This window comes from Ambystoma mexicanum, chromosome 4p (genome assembly GCF_040938575.1).
Source record: "Ambystoma mexicanum isolate Mex_15411 chromosome 4p, UKY_AmexF1_1, whole genome shotgun sequence".
NCBI classification, from domain to species: Eukaryota; Metazoa; Chordata; class Amphibia; order Caudata; family Ambystomatidae; genus Ambystoma; species Ambystoma mexicanum.
Genome location: NC_090927.1, coordinates 1151680690 through 1151703435, shown reverse-complemented (window position 1 = coordinate 1151703435; position 22746 = coordinate 1151680690). Strand labels below are relative to the sequence as shown.

Here is a 22746-nt window from a genome sequence, read left to right as displayed (position 1 = left end):
CGTGTATGCGAATCTGGGAAGGGCGTTGGAGCATGAACATGCTCCTGCATGGCATGTTTTACTGCTGGTTTTGGGCAAAGCCAACTTGAGTGTTATTATATGAAGGGGGGGTTGGAGTGGGGGAGGGTACTACAGTGGGGCTGACTGGGTCCTAGTGTGGCATGGAATTTTGTACTTGCATTAAGGGCAAAGCCAACATGATGAGTGTTCTACATGGGGGCGCATGTTTCCTTATTGTGGCTTGGCTTTTTTTTTTAATGGTGTTAAGGTCAACGGCACCATAAGTGTTCTTACATGGGCAAGGGTGTGGGGAGGGGCATTTGTGCAGCCGGCAAGGCAATGTTTTCTTATTCTGGCATGACATTTTTTACTGACGTTACAGGGCAAATAAAACATGATGAGTACAACATGAGTGTGAGTAATTTGCCCATCCGCACATTGGGTGTGCACTTGCCTGGGCTTTTTTAAAATTTTAAATGAAATTGAATGATGGTAGATCAACCTCTGGAAAATGTGTGGGGCTAGTCCGCACACATTTTTCTATGCTCACTGCACAACATATGCATAGACCTGTGTACTCTGTGTGCACTAGACCCGTGTACTCTGTGTACAGCCTACAGGCACAGTCCCCCCCCCCCGCTGTCATATTTAGTTGGCATCTGACAGGTGTAGTACACAATGCTTCTCTAGAAGGAGGAGGGGGGCAAACCTTCCCCCACCATGGCCAGCCTAATTAACTAACGAAGGCTCCATGGATCCACCCGTTTTGTTGAGCCATGTAGCTGGTGGCGGCATTCAGATCCTAATCAAAGTTTAATTTAAACAGGCCCACATGGGGACTAGATGCAGAGACAGGACACTACAACACCTTTTCATATGCACTGTGTCAACCTGAAGCCAGGTCCCACCCTCGGTATCGATTGACAGTGAAATGTCATGTCTGGGACTGCGTGTTTACAGTAGTTATCCCCGGAGGGGGCTTGGGGGGGCATTCACAAGGTACTAGTATGTGGTTTGGCAGAGTCAGAAAGTCTGATCTCGCCGCAGCTTCAAGAGAGACCTGCTGATTTAATCAGGAACCACAGAAAGCTCCATGAACCAGGGGGACCCTTTGATCCACAACAGACATGAAGATGGGTGGGACTTATTACATGTTTCCATGCATTTACCTTTTGTGTTGCAAAGCACTCTGGTTATGACCTCATACCTGCAGGGGATTGCTGGTGGGGACCCAGGATTGGTTTATTAAGGTACGCTTAGCCTACACCAATCCCTGTGGCCCATTAGGGTTTAAAAGAGGGTTGAACCCCTCTTTTGGCAGATCATCTGAACTCTTCACCAGAAGCAGAAGAAATAACTAATCATTGAACCCTGGCTGGAGGTACAGTCTGCCTTACATCTACCACCAGTAAAGGAAGGCCAGGACTCCAAGAGGGATGCACAATCCCTCCCCTAAACATCTCCCAGCGAACAAAGGGAGATACTGAATCGAGAGGACCCTCCAGCAGCTCCAGAACTGGTACACAGCAAGCACACAGCATGCCCTGCTAGGCTCTGCAGCAAGCTTCCTAGGTGGGAAGTGCCAGAGAGTCTCTGAACCAAACCAAGGACAAGGCAGTTGCTGCAACACTCTCCTCAGCTTTGGGTTGTCCGCCATAAAGGATGAAACAAGTGCAGTAAAGAAGCTAGAAGGAGTGCATCGAAAAGCATCTACTGACGTCTGTCTTAAAGAACTTTTATGAGACAGTCGAGCCCCTGGAACTGCACTGCTGACTTTTGTTATGCTGCATTCTCTAAAGTCGTCTGAAAAGCCTCGACCAGTGCTTCAGAACCGCCGACCAACACTGAGACAACGAATCCTGACCCAGAGCCACCATGTAGGCCAGCCTGCAGCCATCCATCCTGCGTCACTCGCCGTACTGCCTGCCACCTGATACCCGCAGCTGTCTCCCATCTTGAAATGTGTTGCAGAAGCTGCAAAGCGCCCAGAAACCGACTTGACCCTGTCGAGCACCAAGAGCTCCAACAGCACAAGGTACATTGTGGCTCTGTCCCCCTGGTCCTTCTCTGAAGGACCCTAGTGACATTTTACGGCCTATGGCTCCCTTTGTGTTGATTCCAAATATCCTTGAACTATTGCGATTATTTACTATACCGACTAACCTCCTTGTTAGTATTCAGAGTGCATCCCTTTTCCTCCTTTGAAACTGTGTGTCATCTGCATTCCTTTACAGGCTGGGTTGTATTTTGTAGTGTACTAGAACTGTCTGTTGTGATAATAATAAAGTAGATATCTTTATACAACCTTGACTGGACAGACCCTTTTATCATTGGGAAATAATTAAATTTTCACTGTGTTTCAACTGACCAATGATCCACAACCTTTTGGAGCTAAGCCTGCCGTTTCGTCCATGTTACCGAAATTGGACAAGGAGGTTCATAATTTGCTTGTGTTTCCAATCTGTTCGGATCCCTTCTGGTTTACTAGAGGTGTGGGGCTGATTGATGGTTTAGAAACCGATATTCATCCCTGGACCACTGGTGCCCCGGAAGTTAATTTGTCGCAATGAGTGTTCTTATATGGGGGGATTTGTGTAATGTTATGTTATTTATATAGTGCTTACGCCAAGGCACTGTACAGAGAACATATTTACTTACAATTATCACCCAACCGAAACTGTTACTCATTCATCAACCTCGGAAGGATGAAAGGCTGAGTTGGGCTTGCAGTAATTTGAACCTGCGAATTACATCCAGATCCCAACAGCGAGTGCTCAACAGGCTGAGCTATCTTACCTGCTGGCCAGGAAGGACGTGTTTTCTTACTGTGGCTTTGCATTTTTATTACTGTTGTTAAGGCCAAAGGAAAACATAAGTGTTCTTACAAAAGGGTGGGGGCATTTGAGCAGACTGCAAGGCAATGTGTTGTTTTTACTGTGGCATGACATGTTTACTACTCTCAGGGAGCAAATACAACATGATGAGATTTCTTAAATCGGGGAGGAAGGAATTTGTGTAGCCAGCAAACATATGTTTTTTTTTTACTGTTGTATTGCTTTTTTTACTGGCGTTAAGGAAACGCCAACAGGAGTATGTTCTTAGATGGGCATACTGGCATATATTAGCAGAGCCAGCAAAAACGTGTGTTGTTATAGTATCCTTACTGGCATTATGGACAAAGCAAACAGGAGTATTTTATTATGTGGGAACACTGGCATAGGTAGGTGCACCAGAATGGACATCTGTGGGCACACTCAATATGAAAACATTGTGTACACTTGCAGAGAACTGTCCTGTAGTGGGCACAGGAATTATGAGAATGCATTGGCAAATGCTACTGTGCCCTGCTGGTGACTTGGCATCTAATGGAGTTTACCCTACAAAACCAATTGTCCCGGGAGGATAGCTCAGCGGCAACGTGCTTGCCTTGGAAACAAGACAACACGAAGCAACACAGGTTCGATCCCTGGATCCACGCTTAGAAACCTCTGGTTAATAAGCGCGTTATAAATACGCAACTAAGACATATTCCTGTAACAGCGCCTCGTTGCCCACAGGCTATGTGAGCGCTTTAAAAATGCAAATAAATAAATAAAATTGTAAACTGTGTGGCTGTTTACCTAATTTATCACAAAAAGTGTACTGCCATCATTTAAAAAATATATCTCAGCCCTCCCCCCTTCATTGGTTCTCTCGCCGCCCCACCCCCTCACAACTAAGTCAATTCTGCACATTTGGCCGCGGGCAAACAAGCCCCCTTCCACCTTCCCCCTTCCTTCTGTGGGCTCTTCTTAGTGTGGGCCCTTCTACTTGAGAATCCTGGCTACGCCTCTGGTGAAAGATACATGTAATGGGCCACAGGAAGGAGTAATATCTGCTCAGCCTCCTGGGCTTGGGGTGGGGACTAGGGCAGGGAGGGAGGAGTCAATAGCTCAACGTGTTTAATGTCCCGTCTCACTAACAGGTTTCAAAACTGCAATCCAGCACCCCCCCCCCCCTCTCCCCTGCCCGGGACATTCTGAGGCTGGCTCCGCCTCCGAGTAGTCTCCTTTCCCGAATGACCGTAGTAATGCCCATGTCCCCCTCTGCCCCACCCCCCACCCGGTGCTATTATTACCAGGACGGGCTGCTCTCTCTCCATCACACGTCAGTTCTAAGCAGATCACTGCTTTTTTTTCTGGTCTGAAAACTGTCCTGTTTTTTTTCTTTCTTTCTCAAGAAAGGTTTTACCTTAACTTCCTATGTTTCAGTTCACAGACCCAGAACGATCAGTCCATGCGAAGTTGTAAACATCATACATGCCACCCGCGCATCTGGCGCGGTTCAAATAAGAAAAGCAGTCATGACTGCAAAGATTGGAGCCAGCTTTCCTTGTCACCCTTGTTATTTTTGGCAGAGAATCTTGACCTGCGAAGAAGGCAAAACAATGTTGCCTTACTGTTTTTCCTACAAATTTTACCTATACACTTTCCCCATGTACACTCTCCCTGTGTGCAAATCGGCGTTGTGCCTTTCTCGGAAGTGCAGTTACTGCGAGAGTGAAGTGGGGGGACGTCTGCCTGTGTGTGCTGCTTTTCTCAGGGCAAAAAAAAAAAGTATACAAACATTTGGAAACACCACATTTATGCAGCAACTGTGTATCCCATGACATTGCTTGCGTGTAGCTGCATGCATGAAGCATATGTTTTGCATAATGAGCAGAAAGAAACACCCCCTATGCGTCCCATGGTCTACGAAGAGATGGGGAAAAGATATCACAAGCCCAGCGCCTCACACCTGTGCTTTACCAAAAGGCACCAGCAGATGGCGCTCGAGGGGACGCGGCCTGCTCTCACCTATTCAAGGCCTCCGTGAGACGTTGATGCTCACGCACACGGTCTGTTCGGTCTCCCTTGTAACTGAACAGCCAATGAATGCTTCATGGCACTGGTATTCTAGACCAATGCCCTCCTCCCTCATGCCAGTGTAATCCTGACCTGCCCTTGCAGCGTTAATCCATCGCATTGAGCTAGCAGCATGAAGATGCTTCTCACTAAACTGCGCGGTTCCTCAGGCGAGGAGGGTCTTGAGGGTCTGACGTGCCGGGTTCAGGGGGCTCTTCATGCCTTCATTCCTGCGACGAGACTTGGATGGACGTCTGTGGCCCAGTACTCCATGGCAGGAGCAGCGTTCTCCTTCTCACACGCCTTAATCTGGAGTACGCCACCTTGCAGAGTCAGCTTGGCAGTCCCAGAATTACTATTCAGGAACTTGCAGTAACATACATAGACCCTGCAGCTATTTTAAGACAACATATCTGTCAGGATGCTCAGAACCCAGCACTACTTGATCCAGGGACGTCATTTCACCAAAATGCCAGGGGTGGCGGAAGTGACATCACACGACCCTTGACCTCTGATGACATCACAGGAAGTTATGTCATTTGACCCCCACCCCGAAGTGACATCACAGGAAGCGAAGGAACATGACCTTTCACCACTGACAAAACAGGAAGTCGCATCATTAGTATTGTTTCTAAGTAAACTACGAACAATATGGTTACTATAACGATATCACTGTCAAGTGATATACATTTCATGCAAGAATGGATCGCCATATGTATCCTAAATAGTGCGCATAGGCCCATATTACCAAACACTGTGAATGCAAGCAGAGTCCAAGGCGAAACGATAATGATGTGTTATTATATAGCACTTACACTTAAGCGTTTTATATAGAACAAATATGCATACAATATCACCCAACCTGTGTTGGTACTCATTTATCATCCTCAGCAGGATGAAAGGCTGAGTTGACCTTGCTGGGAGTCGAACCTGCAAGCTGCAGATCACACATTGCAGCAGCCAGTGCTCAACCCACTGAGCTATTTTACTGGCTATAGCTATCAGAAAACCAGCCACTCCAGAAACAAATAGCCACATGCTGCTGGCCACAACCCATGAGCCTCAATCTAAAAAAAAAATGACATGCTTTTTTTTTAGGGGTAGCAATGGAGACCACAGGGGTAGCAAGGGAGACCTCAGGGGTCGCAATTGCAACCCCTGGCCACCCCTAAATGACGTCCATGACTTGATCTCTAGCCAATAATTATTCCAATGCTGCATTGGGATCCGAGGGCGTAGTAATTCAGAACTTACTTTGGTAAGCCGCATCTCTTTAGAAGATAGTCAATGCAGAATGGACTTACATGCCTCCCCAATAATAGAAATCGCCCCCCCCACCCGCATGACACCATCTCTGCATTTGCAAGCCCCTTTGCCGCTTCCCTTCTCTCTTACTCTTCTTCTCCAGCAGATGAAGGTCTGGCTTCCCCAGGCAGGGCCACAATACCACCACACAGACAAGGATCAACATTTTGAAACAACTACAGTGGTGATTCCGAGCAATTCAAAAGCATGGTAACATAAGATAGCGCACTATGATGCGCCATGTCCTCAACCTATCACCAGTGAGCCCATTTTAAGATCTGCTTCGGGTCCCGTCCCATTTTCTCTGGAACCTAGCCCGCATAACAACACAAAAATATCTCAACATCCCTTCTCAAGCAGCTTTGAATTCTCCAGCTCTTGTAGCGGTGTCTGCTCCACTCTGAAATCCTCCAGTAATGTTTGACTTTCATGAACTTAAAGAAGACTCCGCTTTGCAGACCTGATTTGGTATTCAAGCAAATCACATAATGACACAACATGACAATGTTTTTTAAAATAACGTCTAGAAGCGTAACGCAAAATGAGCATGTTTCTAGCTTGATTTTCTCTGTCATCAATGGTAGTATACATGTGTCATAATACTAATTGATGGGGCCCCAATACATCTCAGCTGAGTTTTACTACTGAATTTGACAGCTTTAAGTACGCCCATCACGCAGACAAGCAGATTATTCATTCATGGTGTGAAGTAGTACATTCGAAATGATACAAAAAAATCAAGCAGTTTCCGGAGTCAAATAAGCAAACCTGAAGACATGTTTGCCCGAGGCCTATGACAATCTGTTGTCTGTCTCTTGTCTAGGAGCCCATCTACTCAGATGGCCTGCAGGAAAACAATGGGCAGGCAATGACTTAACAATTCCTCCAGTGTGTGAAAGGGCACATTTTCTGACAGAAGACAGCCCTGTGAGTTGAGCTGCTCTTTTGCAGGATCACTGTACCGTCCGGCAGCAAAGCTGGGCCATGAGTCGCAACACCTTCCTTCCGGTCTCGAATTCGCTCCTCTATCACCTCTCTCGGCTAACAGTTTATGCTGGTCATTGACGTGACTGCCTAGTTTGTACAACTCTCGTTAGGAGTAGCCAAGCTCTAGGCCTGCACCGTACTGATGCGATTTAGTTTCCATACCCTGGCTATCCGCTGAAGATACTTTTTTGTAGCACAGTAGGCGTTACTACCCCCAAAGCACATGTATTCATGTTTATCAACCTCAGAGAGAGGGAAGGCTGATTTGGCTTTGACAGTGTTTGGTACAGTGATATGACATCTGAGCACAAATCTCTTCAACTGGCGCTTAACACGCTGAGCTGTCTTCTGAACCATTGTGCTATAAAAATTGATCAAAATGCATTTCAACTTTGCTTATTGTACATGATCAAAAATATTACCGACAGAACGATAGAAGGGCTACAGTGAATGCACCAACTGTGCGTACTACAGTGTAGGCAGAATGCACTACAGGATATCTTAAATCAACAGCCAGGTAGCAGACTCGAAGCGTCAGCAGATACCTAAACAATATCATGGCATGCGTCATTTATGTTTTGTAAAAAATGGGCACTGACTTCTTTGCATCAGGCAGCCGTGTAGGTGCCCTTGCCAAGGTGGGGGCCTGGGGCACGCAAACCCTTTTGTCCGCAATAAAGACGACTTTGGAATGGACTCATCCAGGGCAATACTCCACGCCCCCGAAATGGTATGGAATGAATACCACAACAAAAAGCCAGCAGGCTGCCCTAATCAACTCTCCGGGTGGTACCATTTACTTAGAGGGCGCCCTACACTTTCCCCCCACTACATGACCCAGCACCCTTCTGCCGACGAACCTACACCCAGCTAAAATCTCCTACCAGCCTAAACTACACTCGCAAAGTCTTAAAAATAAAAGTGTCTACAAAATGCAATCAGTGGAACAGGGACAGTCTGCTTCAAATGCAGCCTACAGAGTTGCACAAGTTAAGATGTTGGAATGTCAGTGCCTAACTCCAGTATAGCTGAGGCAAAGCCACAAAAAACCGCGGGTTCCTTCTTCGTCCTGCGACCTGATAAACCCCTTTCTCAATTTTCAGGGCAGAAAAGCCTCTGTTTAATGGCAATGTTCCCCAACCCATGGGAGCGAACTAGAGCGGTTGTGGGGACAATGGGACGACACCTTGTACTCTCTACAAAATGTCAAAGCAACACAGTTGAAGTGGAAAGAGAATTCTTTAACATGTGTTGGTTTAGTTTGGGTCACTTCCTGTTGGTTCACAAGAGGGACTGGACAATATCAGCACCTTTGATGATATATGGAAGCCTGAATCTTGGAAGGCGAGGTTACCAGTGTGGGCCATGCAATGCCACACCAGTCCACGCGCGCACAGCCAATGTACTTGAGGCCCTCACACTAGGTACGTCTCTGGGCTTTACACAGTCGTGACAAAACAGACATGTGCGGACCCAATACTCATGGCACTAGAAACGAATGTTCCTGGTTTATCATTGAGCATGCCCAATAAGCAGCAGGTGGGTTCCTGGGAAGTACGTTACTGTAGAAGTTGTATCAATACGTTGTCTGGGCCCCAGTACGCATGGAATTTATAGTTTCACCTTCCTGAACTGCCTGGAAAAAAAACCATAACCTTCCCCCATGCGGATTCTGGATGTTCCAGTCAGCACCCCCACCCCACCTCCCCCCCAACCCAAGGCCAGCGTCTTGGCTGAGCAGCAGGACTGCTTGTCCATTTCAGCTCGCACGCCCTGCTGCCGTTCATCTCTCTGCCCCAGACACGTTTGGAAGTTACCCCGAGGCCTAGTCCTGGGGCTTAGCACCCCCCCCCCTCCCCCGCAGCTGAGGTGAGACAGGAGCGGGGAAGGGTGTATTAACCTGGCCGCGCTCGGGTGGGGGGGGGGGGCATTGGAGGGAGCGCGTGCCTCGGGCCAGGGGGGCGACACAAGGCGCCCCTCCGCGCCTGGAAACCTCCCCGGCCGGCTGAGCTCGCGCTGCAGGCTCCCGCGGGAGGCGGGCATGGCTGGCTGGCTCCGTGCCACCCTGACGGGGCGGAGGCGGCGGCCGGGAGCTGCGGGCTGCGCCCCCTAGCGCTGGACCCGCGGAGGGGGGCTCGCACAGACAGCTCGGCCGCCGGGCGCCTCGCATGCATCCTCTCAGCCGGTTGGCGCTTTCTGTTACGGGGGGGGGGGGGCATGCTGAAAACTCGCGAGGGGGGATGAGTCCGAGGGCGCGCAGGAGACGCGGCGCACCTTCAGAGCAGCGCCCGCTGCGGAGCCCGAGGGGAGAGGCCGAGCCGGAGCCCTGACGCCCAGCACCGGGCGCCTTTCCGAGCCGCCCCGTGGTCCGGCACGGTCTCCCCCTGCCCCGAGCCCCGGGGGCAAAACACCTCCCTTTCTCGTGTCACGTGTGCGTGTGTTTTTGGGGAGCAGCTGCTGCTGTATCTGTTCTCACCTCCTCCCAGGTAGAGAAGCCCCCCCACCCTCGCTTTTCTTGTGTGGAAGGAGTTTCGCTGCTGCCGCCGGGCGCTCCCCTCTCGCCCCGGCCGCAGCTGGCTTGGGACGGGGGGCGCACGGGATGCCCGTGCTGGACCGGTGCCTGCCCGCAGCCGAGCTGGGCCGGAGGTGGGGGGCCGCCGAGGAGACGCTGTCCTGCCCCGGGGGCAGGCTGGCCGCCTGGCCCTGGGAGCTGCCGGAGATCGTCCGGGTGCTGAGGCTCCTCTGGAAATCCAAGGGCGCGCTGCAGGGGCCGCGGCCCCGGGACCTTCTGCTGGAGCCGGAGAGCGCTCAGGGGGGCGCACCAGGTAAACGCTGCGCGCCTTTGCACGCGGAACCGGAGGGCGTGGGGTGGGGCTGAAGCCCCTATTTGTGTTCAAGCTGCAGGCTCGCCCCGGCCACGCTGCAATCGTCAGTCACTCCTGCTGAAATACATCAGTGGGTAAAGGCGCCAGCGGCAGCGTTCTGTGCATGTTCTCCGAGTTCTGGGTTCCAAGAGGGCTAGGGACATGTGTGAGAAGTGCGGGCACTCTTGAGACAGCAGGCTCTTGGATCAGATGCTTTTAAGGACGGATTTAAACGGTATCAGCCCTTTTAGGAAATTTGTTTTAATAATTGTCTCGAAGTTTTCTGTGTACAAATCATGTAGTGTGCGTAATTTAGGATGGATTTTGTGATATGTCGTTTATTGTGGATGTAGTGTATAAGGTTTGCTTTCGCAAGACAATATGAGCATTGAAGAGCATAACATCCTTGCCTTTTATTTAGGTAAGAGTAGAATCTGCTGATCTAAATGTATACATATATATATGCACGATTATGTTTTATTTATTATTACGTGTGATGTGGTTTACATCAAACTTTCCATGCAAAAGTAAATAAATAAATAAAACGTGGCATGTTCAGTCTTAAAATATGTAAGAATGTATCCCTGCACACATACCATAACACAGCCAAGAACAATCACTACAATCTAATAAGTGATAGCTCAACAATAGCAATGCATTAAATCGGGGGAGTTCTTGTAAAACGTTGGACCACCAGAAAGCCAAGATGACTAAACTACGTGCAATTTCTAAATCATTTAGACATCTAAGCCACAAGGCGTCTGAATCCCGAAGAGAAAATGCGTCCATACATTTCCCGAAACACAGTTCCCGAAAACTTAATCCTGGACGTATGCCAATGGATGGCTTCCTCTTTCAATAGTGTTTCCTTTCACCGTACACACTCTGCAGAACCCACATGCTATGGGCCGGCTTCACAGAAGCGTTTTATACGTTCTGTGGATCCGGCCCACTGGGCCTGGGACTTCCCGTCCTCGCCCTTAATACTTCCAGTGGTTATCACGTGGAACGAAAATCTCCATAGCACCCCCCCACTTTCCTCGATTGGGCAAAACCCGCAAGTAGCGGTAGCGAGGGTCTAGAAACTTCTTATAAAATGACTTTTCCAGATGGACCAGTGCGACATATTTAAGTGAACGGCTCTTACACCTGAGTGACGCAAGTATAACCTATGCCATCGCTGTACTGAAAATGCTCCTGCAGCTTTTCCGGTGTCATTGTATTGTAGAGCTAGAGGAATTGCATAAGCCGTGGAACGGCTAGTGCTGCGGGTCATACACTCTATACAATACGTGCATAAAACAATATGCGGAAACTGCTTTTGTGTTGGCAATAACACTAATAAAGCATGACTGAGTATTTTTGGTATTTCCCAGCAAACAGGTGTGCAGTGTTTTCTTAGTTCAGTATTTTTGGGCGCTTGGGCCAGGGACTGCAAGTTGCTCTTCTGGGTGCCCCCCCCCCCCCCGCCCCCACGACCCCCAGCGCGTGAGCTCCCAGGTCCGTGTGTTTGGGACCTGTACATTGGCTGGTGAGCACGCGTGTGACTGCTGGCAGATTCCTTCCAGGCCCATGCCGCCTTCCCCGTTTCTTCTGTTCCACGACGTTCAGGCAGCCACCGTTGTCCTGTGCTTGCCCAAATGTACCTTTTCCAGGGGTGGGTTCTGGGCACACGAGAAACTGGGTCTGGGAGTGCAGAGCCCAGAGCAGGCCTGCCCGTAGAGGGGAAATGTGCCCTCATATGGCTTCTGGCCACCCAACTGGCCGGGCCTGTGCCCAGTGGAGTAACGCTGCTGAAAATGTTGGGGGGGGGACATTTCATCTGAAAAAAAATGCACCATTCAAATGAATGGGGACAAAATCGTGTGCCATGAAAGTTGGGGGGGACAATGTTGGGGGGGACATTTCATCTGAAAAAAAATGCACCATTCAAATGAATGGGGACAAAATCGTGTGCCATGAAAGTTGGGGGGACAATGTTGGGGGGGGCATTTCATCTGAAAAAAATGCACCATTCAAATGAATGGGGACAAAATCATGTGCCATGAAAGTTGGGGGGGACAAACACCCCCCCAAACGCCCCCCCCCCCCCCCCCCCCCCGTCCCCCTCTAAAATTACGCCCATGCCTGTGCTGGCAGCCACTTAGCACCTAGGTGCTTGGCTTCTTGCCTCTTCCCTCACCTTTTGGTTAGAATATTCTCTCCCCCTTTGAAGAGGGGGTGACACTGGGGGTTTCAGTGCTGGCGCCCACCGCCAGTTAGCACCTTTTTGTTTTGTGTTATGCTCTGACCGAGTCAGGCCCTGCTTGTGAGTCCTGCACCAGGGGAGAGGACGCAGGAGGGGGAAGGGGAGAGGTGTGTGAGCCTTATGGCCTCCTTTCCTTTCTTCCCGCCTTCCCACCCCTGTACCCCGGTGGGCAGCTCCCCAAGCTCAAGGGCCTGTGCCCTCGAGCTGCAGGGGGGTGCCCCCCTCATTTCGCGGCACGGCGTGACGCACAGCGTTGTGCTAGAAAAGTGCCGCGCGTGACAGCGTCCGAGGCTGACAGCTCTTCTGCCTGGGACGGCAAGTGCCCGGGCGCGCGCACCTATGCCACGAGCCCGTGCTGCCGTGAATCACACGAGGTGTGTAACTCGATATTCCTGTTTACTCTTCTCCAGGGGGAGTTGCCAACTACACCGTATAGTCTCCTTCTGGGTGCAACGGGTTTGTAGGCTGCGCTTGCCACCCCCACTCGCCATTTCATGGAGGTTGCTTTGGGATACTCTAAAGTGACATCAGGTCATGTATAAGCCATATAATACAGTTGGGGTAAATATTTTGAAATGTTAATTCGTGATGTTTTGATCTATCTGATTATATAAGTATAATCCACTATCTCTACCCTCATTGCATAGTCTCACTGCCCAGCTCTTTCAAGCATCAGCACTCCATCATCATCCTCGATTCAAACCCACCAACACCTACGCACCCTCTGCATTCAAGGACCAACCTGCCCTGCCCCCGAGGCAGGGGAGTTGCTAGGTCTGGAAAAGACCCGGGGCTAAGCTGATGTTGGAACTGTTGGGACTGGGGGCTAGCTAGTCTTTTGGCTGTAGCTCCTGAGATTCTATCCGGGGCTACAACCAAAAGACCAGGGGCTATAGCCCCCTTACCCCCCCCCTAGCAACGCCCCTGCCCCGAGGCCCACCCTGCTCTGCAACAGGGGCCCATCCTGCTCTGCAACAGGGGCTCATTCTTGCAATGCGTCCGAGGCCCATCCTTGCATTGCATCCGAGGCCCATCCTTGCACTGCATCCGAGGCCCATCCTTGCATTGCAACAGGGGCCCACCCTGCTCTGCAACAGGGGCCCACCCTGCTCTGGACAGGGGCCCATCCTGCTCTGCAACAGGGGCCCATCCTTGCACTGCATCCGAGGCCCATCCTTTCATTGCATCCGAGGCCCATCTTTGCACTGCATCCGAGGCCCATCCTTGCATTGCTTCCGAGGTCCATCCTTGCACTGCATCCGAGGCCCATCCTTGCACTGCATCCGAGCCCTTTCTCCTCTCTGTACCTGAGGCCCATCCCTACTCCACATCCGAGACCCATCCCAATCTGCCCCACCGGGGCTTATTCCTGCTCTTCCTTCCAGGCGCACCTAGCCTGGGGCCCAGAATGACTCCTGCCCAAGGCTCATTGTTTCGGCTTGCCAGAGGCCTGTCCCTGTTCCTCGACCAAGGCCCATCCCTTTTCCAGGCCCATCACTGTTTCCTAATCTGCTCCATTTGCTGCCCTTTCTTTTCCCTTCCAAAAAACATCTCACTTTCCTTTTCATTAAAGGTAACCATACCACACCTCACTGACCACGCCCCACAAGGCCAGGTCATGGGCGGCTAGTGTTTCCTCCAGTGCGGCCATGGGCCTGCAGTGTGGGCAGGACCACTCCCATTGCTGGCAGGGCCAAGATTGACTGGCACATTCATCTACACATTTTCATTAACATTCCATTCCGTGGATTTGTATATTGGCCAATCACGTTCCACATTTTTGCTTTGCCATGAGGTAGACTAGCATCCCTCCTTAACATACATGATGCTTATATTAAAGAAGCATGGTGTTCCTGCGTCCTAATGCTTCATGTAGCGCGGACCACTAACGCGACTTTTATTGGTCTCGTAATGTGCCCTCGTGGGCGCAGTATTCTGGTATAATCCTAAAGTTGCGCATCACAGCTGGGTAATGATGGCACGGTCCACTGGTCGGTGGAACTGCGCACGCGCGGCACAACCCGCTGACGTGTGTCCGTTGCCTCTAGCAAGGACGCGGCTGCCCAACGTGGCTGCAACGCATCGTCGTTGGCAAATGACCCGAATAAGATCAGTTCGCGGCTCCAGGGGACCCCAACACTAACGTGGCACATTTACTGAGTGAATGACCTGGCAGGAAACCAGGTATCGACTCGTTCTTAACTTGGAATTGTAGCAAAAACTATTTCCACCTTTGGCAAAGGGGTGTCGCTGCACAAAACTTTGCATTGATGCCGCAGTCCAGTAACCCACTAGTATGTCACGTTACCCTCTAACGACTCCTGCATTGGGATAGGACCACAGCTGTAATTATGAAGTGCACAGACATATTTTTTTTTGTTTTATTCGCATTTTTAAAGCGCTAACACAGTCCGCAGGCATCAAGGCGCTGTTATAGGAATTGTTTGTTTTTTAGTTGTGTAATTGTTTTTTTTTGTCTTAGTTGCGTATTTATAACACGGTTAAACACCCAGAGGTTTCTAAGCACGGACCCGGGATCGAACCTGTGTTGCTTCGTGTCGTCTTGGTCCCAAGGCGCGCACGTTGCCGCTGCGCTATCCTACCGGGACCATCTGGTGTCTTTGAACAAAAGCATGCAGATCTTAACATTATTCCTTGATAAAGGAAAATAATATTATTCATGATAAAGGCGCCATGGCCTTAACACTTGTTGCCACTGGCACCGATAGGACGTTCTGTGTTATTGCCTCATCTGGACAAGAATTTATAACATCCTGCGAAAACTCATTTGAATACATATTTGTACAGCACACAATTTTAAGCCATGTAACCAGTATGGCTATACCGCTCCTCCAGAACCATCAAGGACCATATTAACGCCCTCCTCCAGCCTTGGCCGTTTTATGTAATCACTCTTTCGCCACTGGAACTTTCCCCTCCCTCCTTAAGCACTCCCTTGTGCACCCCCTCCTCAAGAAGCCGTCTGCCGATCCTACCTTCCCGACGAACTATCGAGCAATCTCCATCACCCCTTCCCTGGGAAAACTCTTGGAAAAGCTGGCCATCTCCCACCTTACTCTCCACGCTGAATCTGTTGGTTGTCTCCATGACCATCAGTCTGGCTTCAGAACTACCAGAGGCACGGAAAGTGCTCTCCTGAACATCAGTGAAGATCTGCTCCCTAACCTTGATTCCAGCATTCCTTCTGTCGTCATCCCCCTTGATCTTTCCTCTGCTTTCGACGTGGTCAACCACGCCATCCTGATCAATCGACTCCCTGAGAACCGGGGCATCACGGATCAGGCCCTGGAGGGGCTGACCCCCTTCCTGTTGTACTGCCCCTCCCAGGTCCAATTTGGTTCCTTTCTCTCTGCCACCTCTCTCTCTACCTGTGGCGTTCCCCGGGGCTCTATCCTCTCACCCTGATTTTTCAACCTCTACATGGCCCCTTTGGTCGACCTGATCTCTACCTTCTCCTCTAACTTTCAGTGTTATGCAGATGACGCTGTGCTTTCCTTCAGGGTCTCCTCAGCCTCCTCTACTTTCTCGCTCATTCCTGACTGTCTATCCGCGATTCAGGATTGGTGCGCCTCCAACAATCTCTGCCTTATTGCCAGTAAGACGGAAGTCCTTCTCATGGCGACCCCTGCCCCTGCTTTCCCTCTCTCACTCTGGCCATCCGCCTTGGGCCCTCTTCCTTCGCTTTCCTGCAAGGCAAAAAACCTCGGGGTCATCTTTGACATCACTCTCTCTTTCTCGCCTCACATCTCAGACATCGCCAAGAAGTCCCACTACCAGTTGCAACTCCTCAAAGGTACTCTTCCCTTTGTCACTTTCCCCAAAAACTCACTGTCTCCAGAGCCCTGGTTCTCGCTAGGCTGGACTACTGCAACACCCTCTTTCACAATCTGTCTTCCTCTACTCTCTGACCCTCTGCAACTAATCCAGAACAGGACTGCAAAATGTATCCTTGGCCTCAAGCCGAGGGACTGTATCTCTCCAGCCCTGAAATCTCTCCACTGGCTCGCGGTGGCTGCGAGGACCAAGTTCAAGACCCATGGCATTGTCCACAAGGCTTTCTGTGGCCAGGCCCGCACTACATCCAATGATCTCTTCCAAAATACCTTCCTTTTCGAGCCCTTTGCTGAGCTACCTCCAACTCTCTAAGGGTTAGACACTTCTCCAGGGAGATAGTGGGGGGTAGATCTCTCTCCTCTGCAAGTGCCTCTATCTGGAATGGCCTCCCTGGCCCTCTGAAACTTGATCCAGACTACCAGAAGTTCTGGAAGCAGCTCAAAACGTTCCTCTTCTCCTCTGCTTTCTCTCTCTCCCTCCCCTGCTGACCTACCTGACCTACGTGTCTGCTGTGCTGACTGGTTGCTTGGCTACCCTCAGAGTCTCACTGGTACCAGGCTCTTTCTTGATCAGTTTCCCTTGCACTGCCTCCGGGCCCACTATGCACTTAGGAGCTATAACTGTCACCCTACAGTCCCTTGGTCTCCTTGCACTACCCAGATCCGCGCTGCCCTGGCTGCACTTACTCAAAGCATTGCTGCGCTGTTTCCCCTCCTCTCTCCCTTGCACTTCCCCCCTCGCTTTCCCCTTGCACTTCTCGTTCTCGCATTTGCACGATCTGAATGACACAAGGCCTAGTAAGACTGTTTGTCTTGTCCTCCCTCTGTCTTCCCTCCCTTGCCTTGTCGCGCCTAGAAACACTTGTGTACATGGGCGTTATAAATGACTTATCATATCATATCCAACCACTTCAGCTTAGCTATAAAGCCTAAAACCTTGCAACAACAAAAAAACACACCTGCAAAGCTTCACCACAATCTGGACCCCATTTGCTCAAAAGCTTACCAGGGACATGCCACAGGCAAACCATTCCATATAAAATATAGCATTCTTTTTGCAAATGCAACATGCCTTTAAGATGATAAAAGTTACGAATTAGTTGAGGCACACATTAACAATCTGCCTTACTAGAAGTTAGAAAGACAAATACTTGGAGCACAGAATAAAAAAACAAATTCACTAGGAGGAAAAATGTGCCCCTTTTCTGGAGGGCAGCTGCAAGCTGCCACTCCAGGTGTGCCCCACCAGATGCAGCCCTCTAGGCCGAGAGTTATCTTTGGCCATTCATTTGACCCTCCTGATCAGCAGCAAAGGCAGACGCCAATGGTGACGCGCAGTTGTAACAGGGCCCAATGCGTTGACGTCACTAAAGTGCGTCGGTTCGTCTTTTAAGGGCCCTCCGTGTGCTGCAAGATCTCATTGAGCAGGCACCCCCCTCAGCCTCACCCTTTTCCTTTGAATGAACTAGGACGCTGCAGTTTGTTTTCTATAATCATAATCTTAAAGGCGGGAAGGAAGCCATTAATTGGGGCCCTTTGTGACCTAATCTCACCCATAGTCAGTTAAGCTTGATATTTTGCAACTTATTCTGGTTAGACCCATATAGTAAACCCTGAACTGAAATATTAAATTAGAATCCAGAATCCTTAGGCAGGCCCGGCGCGTGGCATAGGCCTCATTCAAAACTGAGAACAGGGGACACCTGCCAGCAGTGTTCGTTTGAGGTGCCCACCATTTTGGTGGTAGGCACAAGGAGATGTTCTCTTTTTAAGGGGCTTGTCCTCCAAAGTTTGAGCCTCTTATTTTTAATAATAATGGGCTGGTTGGAACCTGTCTTAAACGCAAGCCAGGCTGTAGCACTATGACTGTCTTAGTGCATAGTTATTTCAGTTTCCGAGTTTGTGTGGGTGTGGATGTGGGTTTGGGTTTATGATTATGTTGGTTTTGCACTGAGTGCCGCGGCGGTCCGTATAGAGTGCTTTTTGCACTCCTCCCCCAATGCTTCCTCGATTTGGTAGGGGAATCTTGGTTCCATCTCTGCCTCCCTCTAGCCAGGGGGCGACATTTCCCCAAATATGCACCCTCAGTAAAATCAGTTCCCCCAAATATTCTATGATTGGAGTTTATAATCGTAAATGACACCCCTTCTAGGATATTAAGGGAAAGCATTTCAGGGGTCAGGAAAAGAAATGTCCCTCCCCGACAACATTTATCCGGCGACGTATTCACATGGAACCTTTGCGGTGTAGTGCTGTCCCTGACGTTTGATATTCACGCGATTATTAGATCTGCACGCCTGAGGCCCAGAAAGGCCCTATCATTGTTTCTCATGTGTGCTCTTTGGCTCAGGCCTTGGCAGCCATCGCGTTGATCAAGGTAAGCTTATCCCGGCCTGCTCGCATCCTCCTCGCGGGCTACCCTCAGAGAGTTTTTTCACACGTTGCCAAGAGATCTACGGGTGCCGGAAGAGTTCAGTTGGCCCTTCACACTGCCTCTCCATTGAAAGAGCATATTATCCCGTAGACCGTAAAGTACGCGTGTTTTTTCTTCTCAGAATTCATAGGGTTTGATGGGCAGGGAAGTGCTGTGTTTTCACCTGTCGCAATATCTTAAAGCCCAGCCCAGTGATTGTGTCTTCTCGGGCCAACATATTTGTGGTCTGATATAGGGTAGCTCGGCTCCTTGAACCATTCCTGAGTGTTTATTATTTAGGTACAAACACATATGAGTCAAAGGCGTGACCCAGAGTTCCAGTTTGGCACTTCATCCTCTGTGCCTTCTCCAGCTGAGGGGAACAGTTTCATTATTGGGGGGTTATGCTACTCTGAACGGGCCAGTTACTTTGGATCAACTTTATGGTTCCAAAAAAGAACTCCCAGACTCTCTCAAGATGGGGTTATTTCAATCAGTGCACTTGAAGGGTTAGGGTTGCCTGCGTGATAGCTTCTTGATGGTATTGCTAATGAAGGGGGTGGGTGACTGTGATGGGGGGGTAGTTTGTTGACTCTGGGTTGAGAGTAGGCTTTCTGGTTCTATGTGATATTACCTCATTCTAAAGACCAGACACAAATAAAATGGCCTTCTTTGTGTCGGCTTTAAAATGCGGCAATATGACATTGCCCCCACCCACCCCCTGCCTCTCCAAGGTGTTCCCTTCCCCACCCTCTCTGCTGGGTATTATGTAAAACGGGGGGGGTGGTTTCACCAACTGAACTCAACCCTTTACCCTCCCACCACACCCTTCCCAGCACAACACACATCAAGTCCACACATCCGTACACGCAAACACTCACGCAGACAAACACTCGCGCCTACACACAGACACTCACCTGTCAGCCCCTTGCACACACTCGTGTGCAGCAGGGGCATACAGTTCGATTTAGAATGACCGCTCTGTGCGGTCACAAAGCGGTCATTCTAAATCGATCTTTTTAGTTTTCAGTCAAGTGAAAACTATCAGGGACGTCATTTCACCAAAATACCATGGGTAGTGGAAGTGACATTGCACGTCCTTGAACCCTGATGACATCACAGGAAGTGATGTCATTTGACCCCACCCCGAATTGATATCGTGGGAAGTGATGGAACACGACCTTTCACCCGTTGCCAAAACAGGAAGTGGCATCACATAGCATTGTACACTATGAAAAATATGGTTCCTATATCACTATAATTTGATGTCCATTTCATACAAGAATGGATCGCCATATGTATCATTAAGATCAGTGTGTATAGGCCCATATTACCAAATTACTGTGAATGCAAGCAGACGTCCTTGACCAAATGATAATGATGTGTTATTATATAGCACTTACGCTTAAGCGCTTTATATAGAAAAAATATACACCCAATATCACCCAATCTGTGTTGGTACCCATTTACCGACCTCAGAAGGATGAAAGGCTGAGTTGAGGCCTTTAAGAACAGACTAAATCAGTGACTCACCCCCTGAAGTGTGCCTGAAATAAACCTTTAATGAGCCCAGCAATTATTGTATAGCATTCCAGAAAGACACATTTTTTGGCATTCCTATTCTTTCTTATTTAGGGTCAGTGCTGGAAGTGTTAGACTTGTGGCACCCCTGTTCTTATTTTATTTCTTTTTTAAGGGGCCTGAACAAGAAAGCCACCCACTCCAGAAGTAAAGAGCCACATGGTGCTGGCCACAGCCCAGGAGCTTGCATTGCAATCCAAAAAAAATAAAATAATAATCTTTCTTTTTTATTAGAGGTCGCAAGGGAGACCACAGAGGTCGCAAGGGAGACCTCAGAGGTCACACTTGCGACCTCTGGCGACCCCCAAATTATGTCCCTGAAAACTATGTTTTCACTTAGTACCATCTTTCTGATAAGAGGGAGGATCTGGACTGCCTTTAGTTCACCAGTAAGGCTGCCACCTATCAGGGAGGCCCTGATTTTGAGAAGCAGCTGGGAAAGGGTCTTTCTCTGTGGTGGGTTCTGGTAATAATAATATCACATTTTCACATAGCTCTTCATGGCACGTTACCCACCCTTCCAAGGACTGTAATAGTTGTTCTTGTTATCATCTAATTTAATTAATCTCACAAGTTTGAAGGGCTGAGTTGTCCCTGTTGGGGTTTGAGGCTGCACCCTGCAAGGGACGAACACAGACGTCTGGGGCGAGAACTTCCCACATTCAGACGTCTGGGGCGAGAACTTCCCACATTGTGCTATCTCACTGACAATATGCTAAAATGTGTATTCGCACCTGGGGAAGGGCGCTCAGCCAATCAGGTGGCTGCAACAGTGAGCGAGAATACACATTACCTTCCCCGGGTGGCGCCATCTTTTTATTTTTCCTTGTGTGTGGGGAGACAACAGGGAGCCCCCAAAACAAACCATACTCCTTCCCCACCTCCGCTCTCCCCACTTGCCTGCAACACATCCTCCCGCTCAGCTGCCATAGAAATGGAAAAGAGACTTGGTCCCTTATCCCTGTAGCATCGACCATCTTTTTTTACTGTGCTACACCAATCTCCTGACTAAAAAAAAACATTTTCACCCAGGATAAACCCTGTGGTGCGAATAGCTTTCACCTCCACGTCGGCGGGCGGCGATGGTCGGTAATAGCCTGCCGGCCAGAGCCAAAGCCCTCGCTTTGTTTGGGCCTGCCTAGGCTCAGGCTGGCAGGCTATTACCGGCCACGTCCACGTACCGAGGCAGGGGTGAAAGCCATAATCTTCATAGCACGTGGTTCAGCTGTCACATAAGACTGTAGTTAAGTCTTCCTGGGTTTGGGAGTTGCAGATCAATTGGGTATATCTCATGAATCGGTAGGAGGGTAAGAGAGAGGCTGATGTTACAAGTAGGGGCTAAAACACTCCCAGCTCCTGGCAATTTCGAACCCTGGGGGTCTGTAAGTGTACTTGGAAAGTGTTTGCATAGTGTTCCATGGAGAACAGTAAAGAAAGTCCTTGGCCTGTGCAGGGCCAGGGGGGTTTGTGGATGATTGCAAGCCCGCCTCAGGGAATGTGGTGAAAGCTGTGCCCTTTGGGGACGTGCACATTGGTGATGTGTGTGGTTGCGGGTGGGGGGACAAGTTTCTGTGAAGATGTGAGAGTCGAGCGAGTGGGCAGTGGGCAGGTCGGCACGGTCTGCGGCATCGAGGAGCACGAGGCCGTGTGAGCATTTGGACAGTGCAAGATGGGTGACAGTGGGTGGAGTTTAGATGAGGTTGCGAGAATGCAAGAGGTACATTCGCTGAGTGCATGGGGAATGTTTGCATGCTTGGCGGAGGTCAATGTTGCAGAAAGGGTGTGTGTGGTGATGCACATAGTGTGGCTTACCGTGGCGGATTGGATTGGTTGTTACCACCCAAAGTTCTTACCAGGCCAAAGCAGGACTATAGAGGAGATGACCTTTTCTTCGTAGCCCTCTGCTTTGGATTCCTGAGTAATGAAAGCCTGTCGAGGCCTGCAAGAGGGCGCGAAACACGTGACCAATGTTGTCATGTGATCCTCGAGATAGCCAAAAATACCAGAGATGCTGGAGGCCCTACGTTTGTCACAGAGCAAAGTTGACCAGATCACATGGTCTGAGGAGGCTGTTGTTGTCATGTGTTGGGGTCAAGGGGACCTTCCATCAGAGGGTGTGTTGTTATGGAGGACAGGTAGTGTGATCCTAGATGGCACGCATTGTGCCGTCTAAAAAAAAAGTCATGTAGGGTGGGAAAAACAGCAGCGGAGCAGGCAAGGGCGGCAGCGAGACGTGGAGTTGAGGTTGGAGCACTTCACCACGAGTTCTTGTGCTCAGGAGAAACAATATGTTAGCACGTGTGCTTGGCAATAGAGTATGAACTATTGTATAACATTATTTGGCTTCAATGTTGCAATGTTTACCTTGGCCTTGTTGCTGTATGTTTAGCTTCCTTCTAAGAGGTGCACGACATACAGTGCAAGGCCAATGTTATCACAGCCATGAACATAATGAACGCTGGACCACCGCCATGAGCCTTCCCAAATGTGTACATCTTCCAGCAAAAAGGGACCCAACTTTCCATTCAAGCCAGAGGCGAGTCTTGCACAATCTTGTCAATAAAGTAGCACCAAGAAAAGCGTGTCACCCCGTAATGCACTCAGCGTTTAA

General features: G+C 49.7%; 1 protein-coding gene and 1 long non-coding RNA gene across 6 annotated transcripts in view; one reads left to right on the top strand and one right to left on the bottom strand.

Annotated features, from left to right (window-relative positions):
• The window catches only part of LOC138453686 (uncharacterized), a 30795-nt gene extending 21005 nt beyond the window's left edge, over positions 1-9790 (bottom strand). Inside the window, exon 1 of the long non-coding RNA XR_011260494.1 lies at positions 9652-9790. This is a non-coding gene — a long non-coding RNA (uncharacterized lncRNA). The remainder of the gene's footprint in view (positions 1-9651) is intronic.
• The window catches only part of PDE7B (phosphodiesterase 7B), a 1355672-nt gene that overhangs the window by 828004 nt on the left and 504922 nt on the right, over positions 1-22746 (top strand). For 2 of the 5 annotated variants that reach the window (XM_069606748.1, XM_069606747.1), the window contains exon 1: positions 9775-10000. The exons of 2 other annotated variants lie outside the window; for them this stretch is intronic. In XM_069606748.1, the coding sequence (XP_069462849.1) occupies positions 9775-10000 (226 nt within the window). Of the gene's footprint in view, positions 1-9774; positions 10001-10144; positions 10275-22746 lie in introns of those variants that run through there. One more of the 5 variants, XM_069606751.1, reaches the window with a different exon arrangement.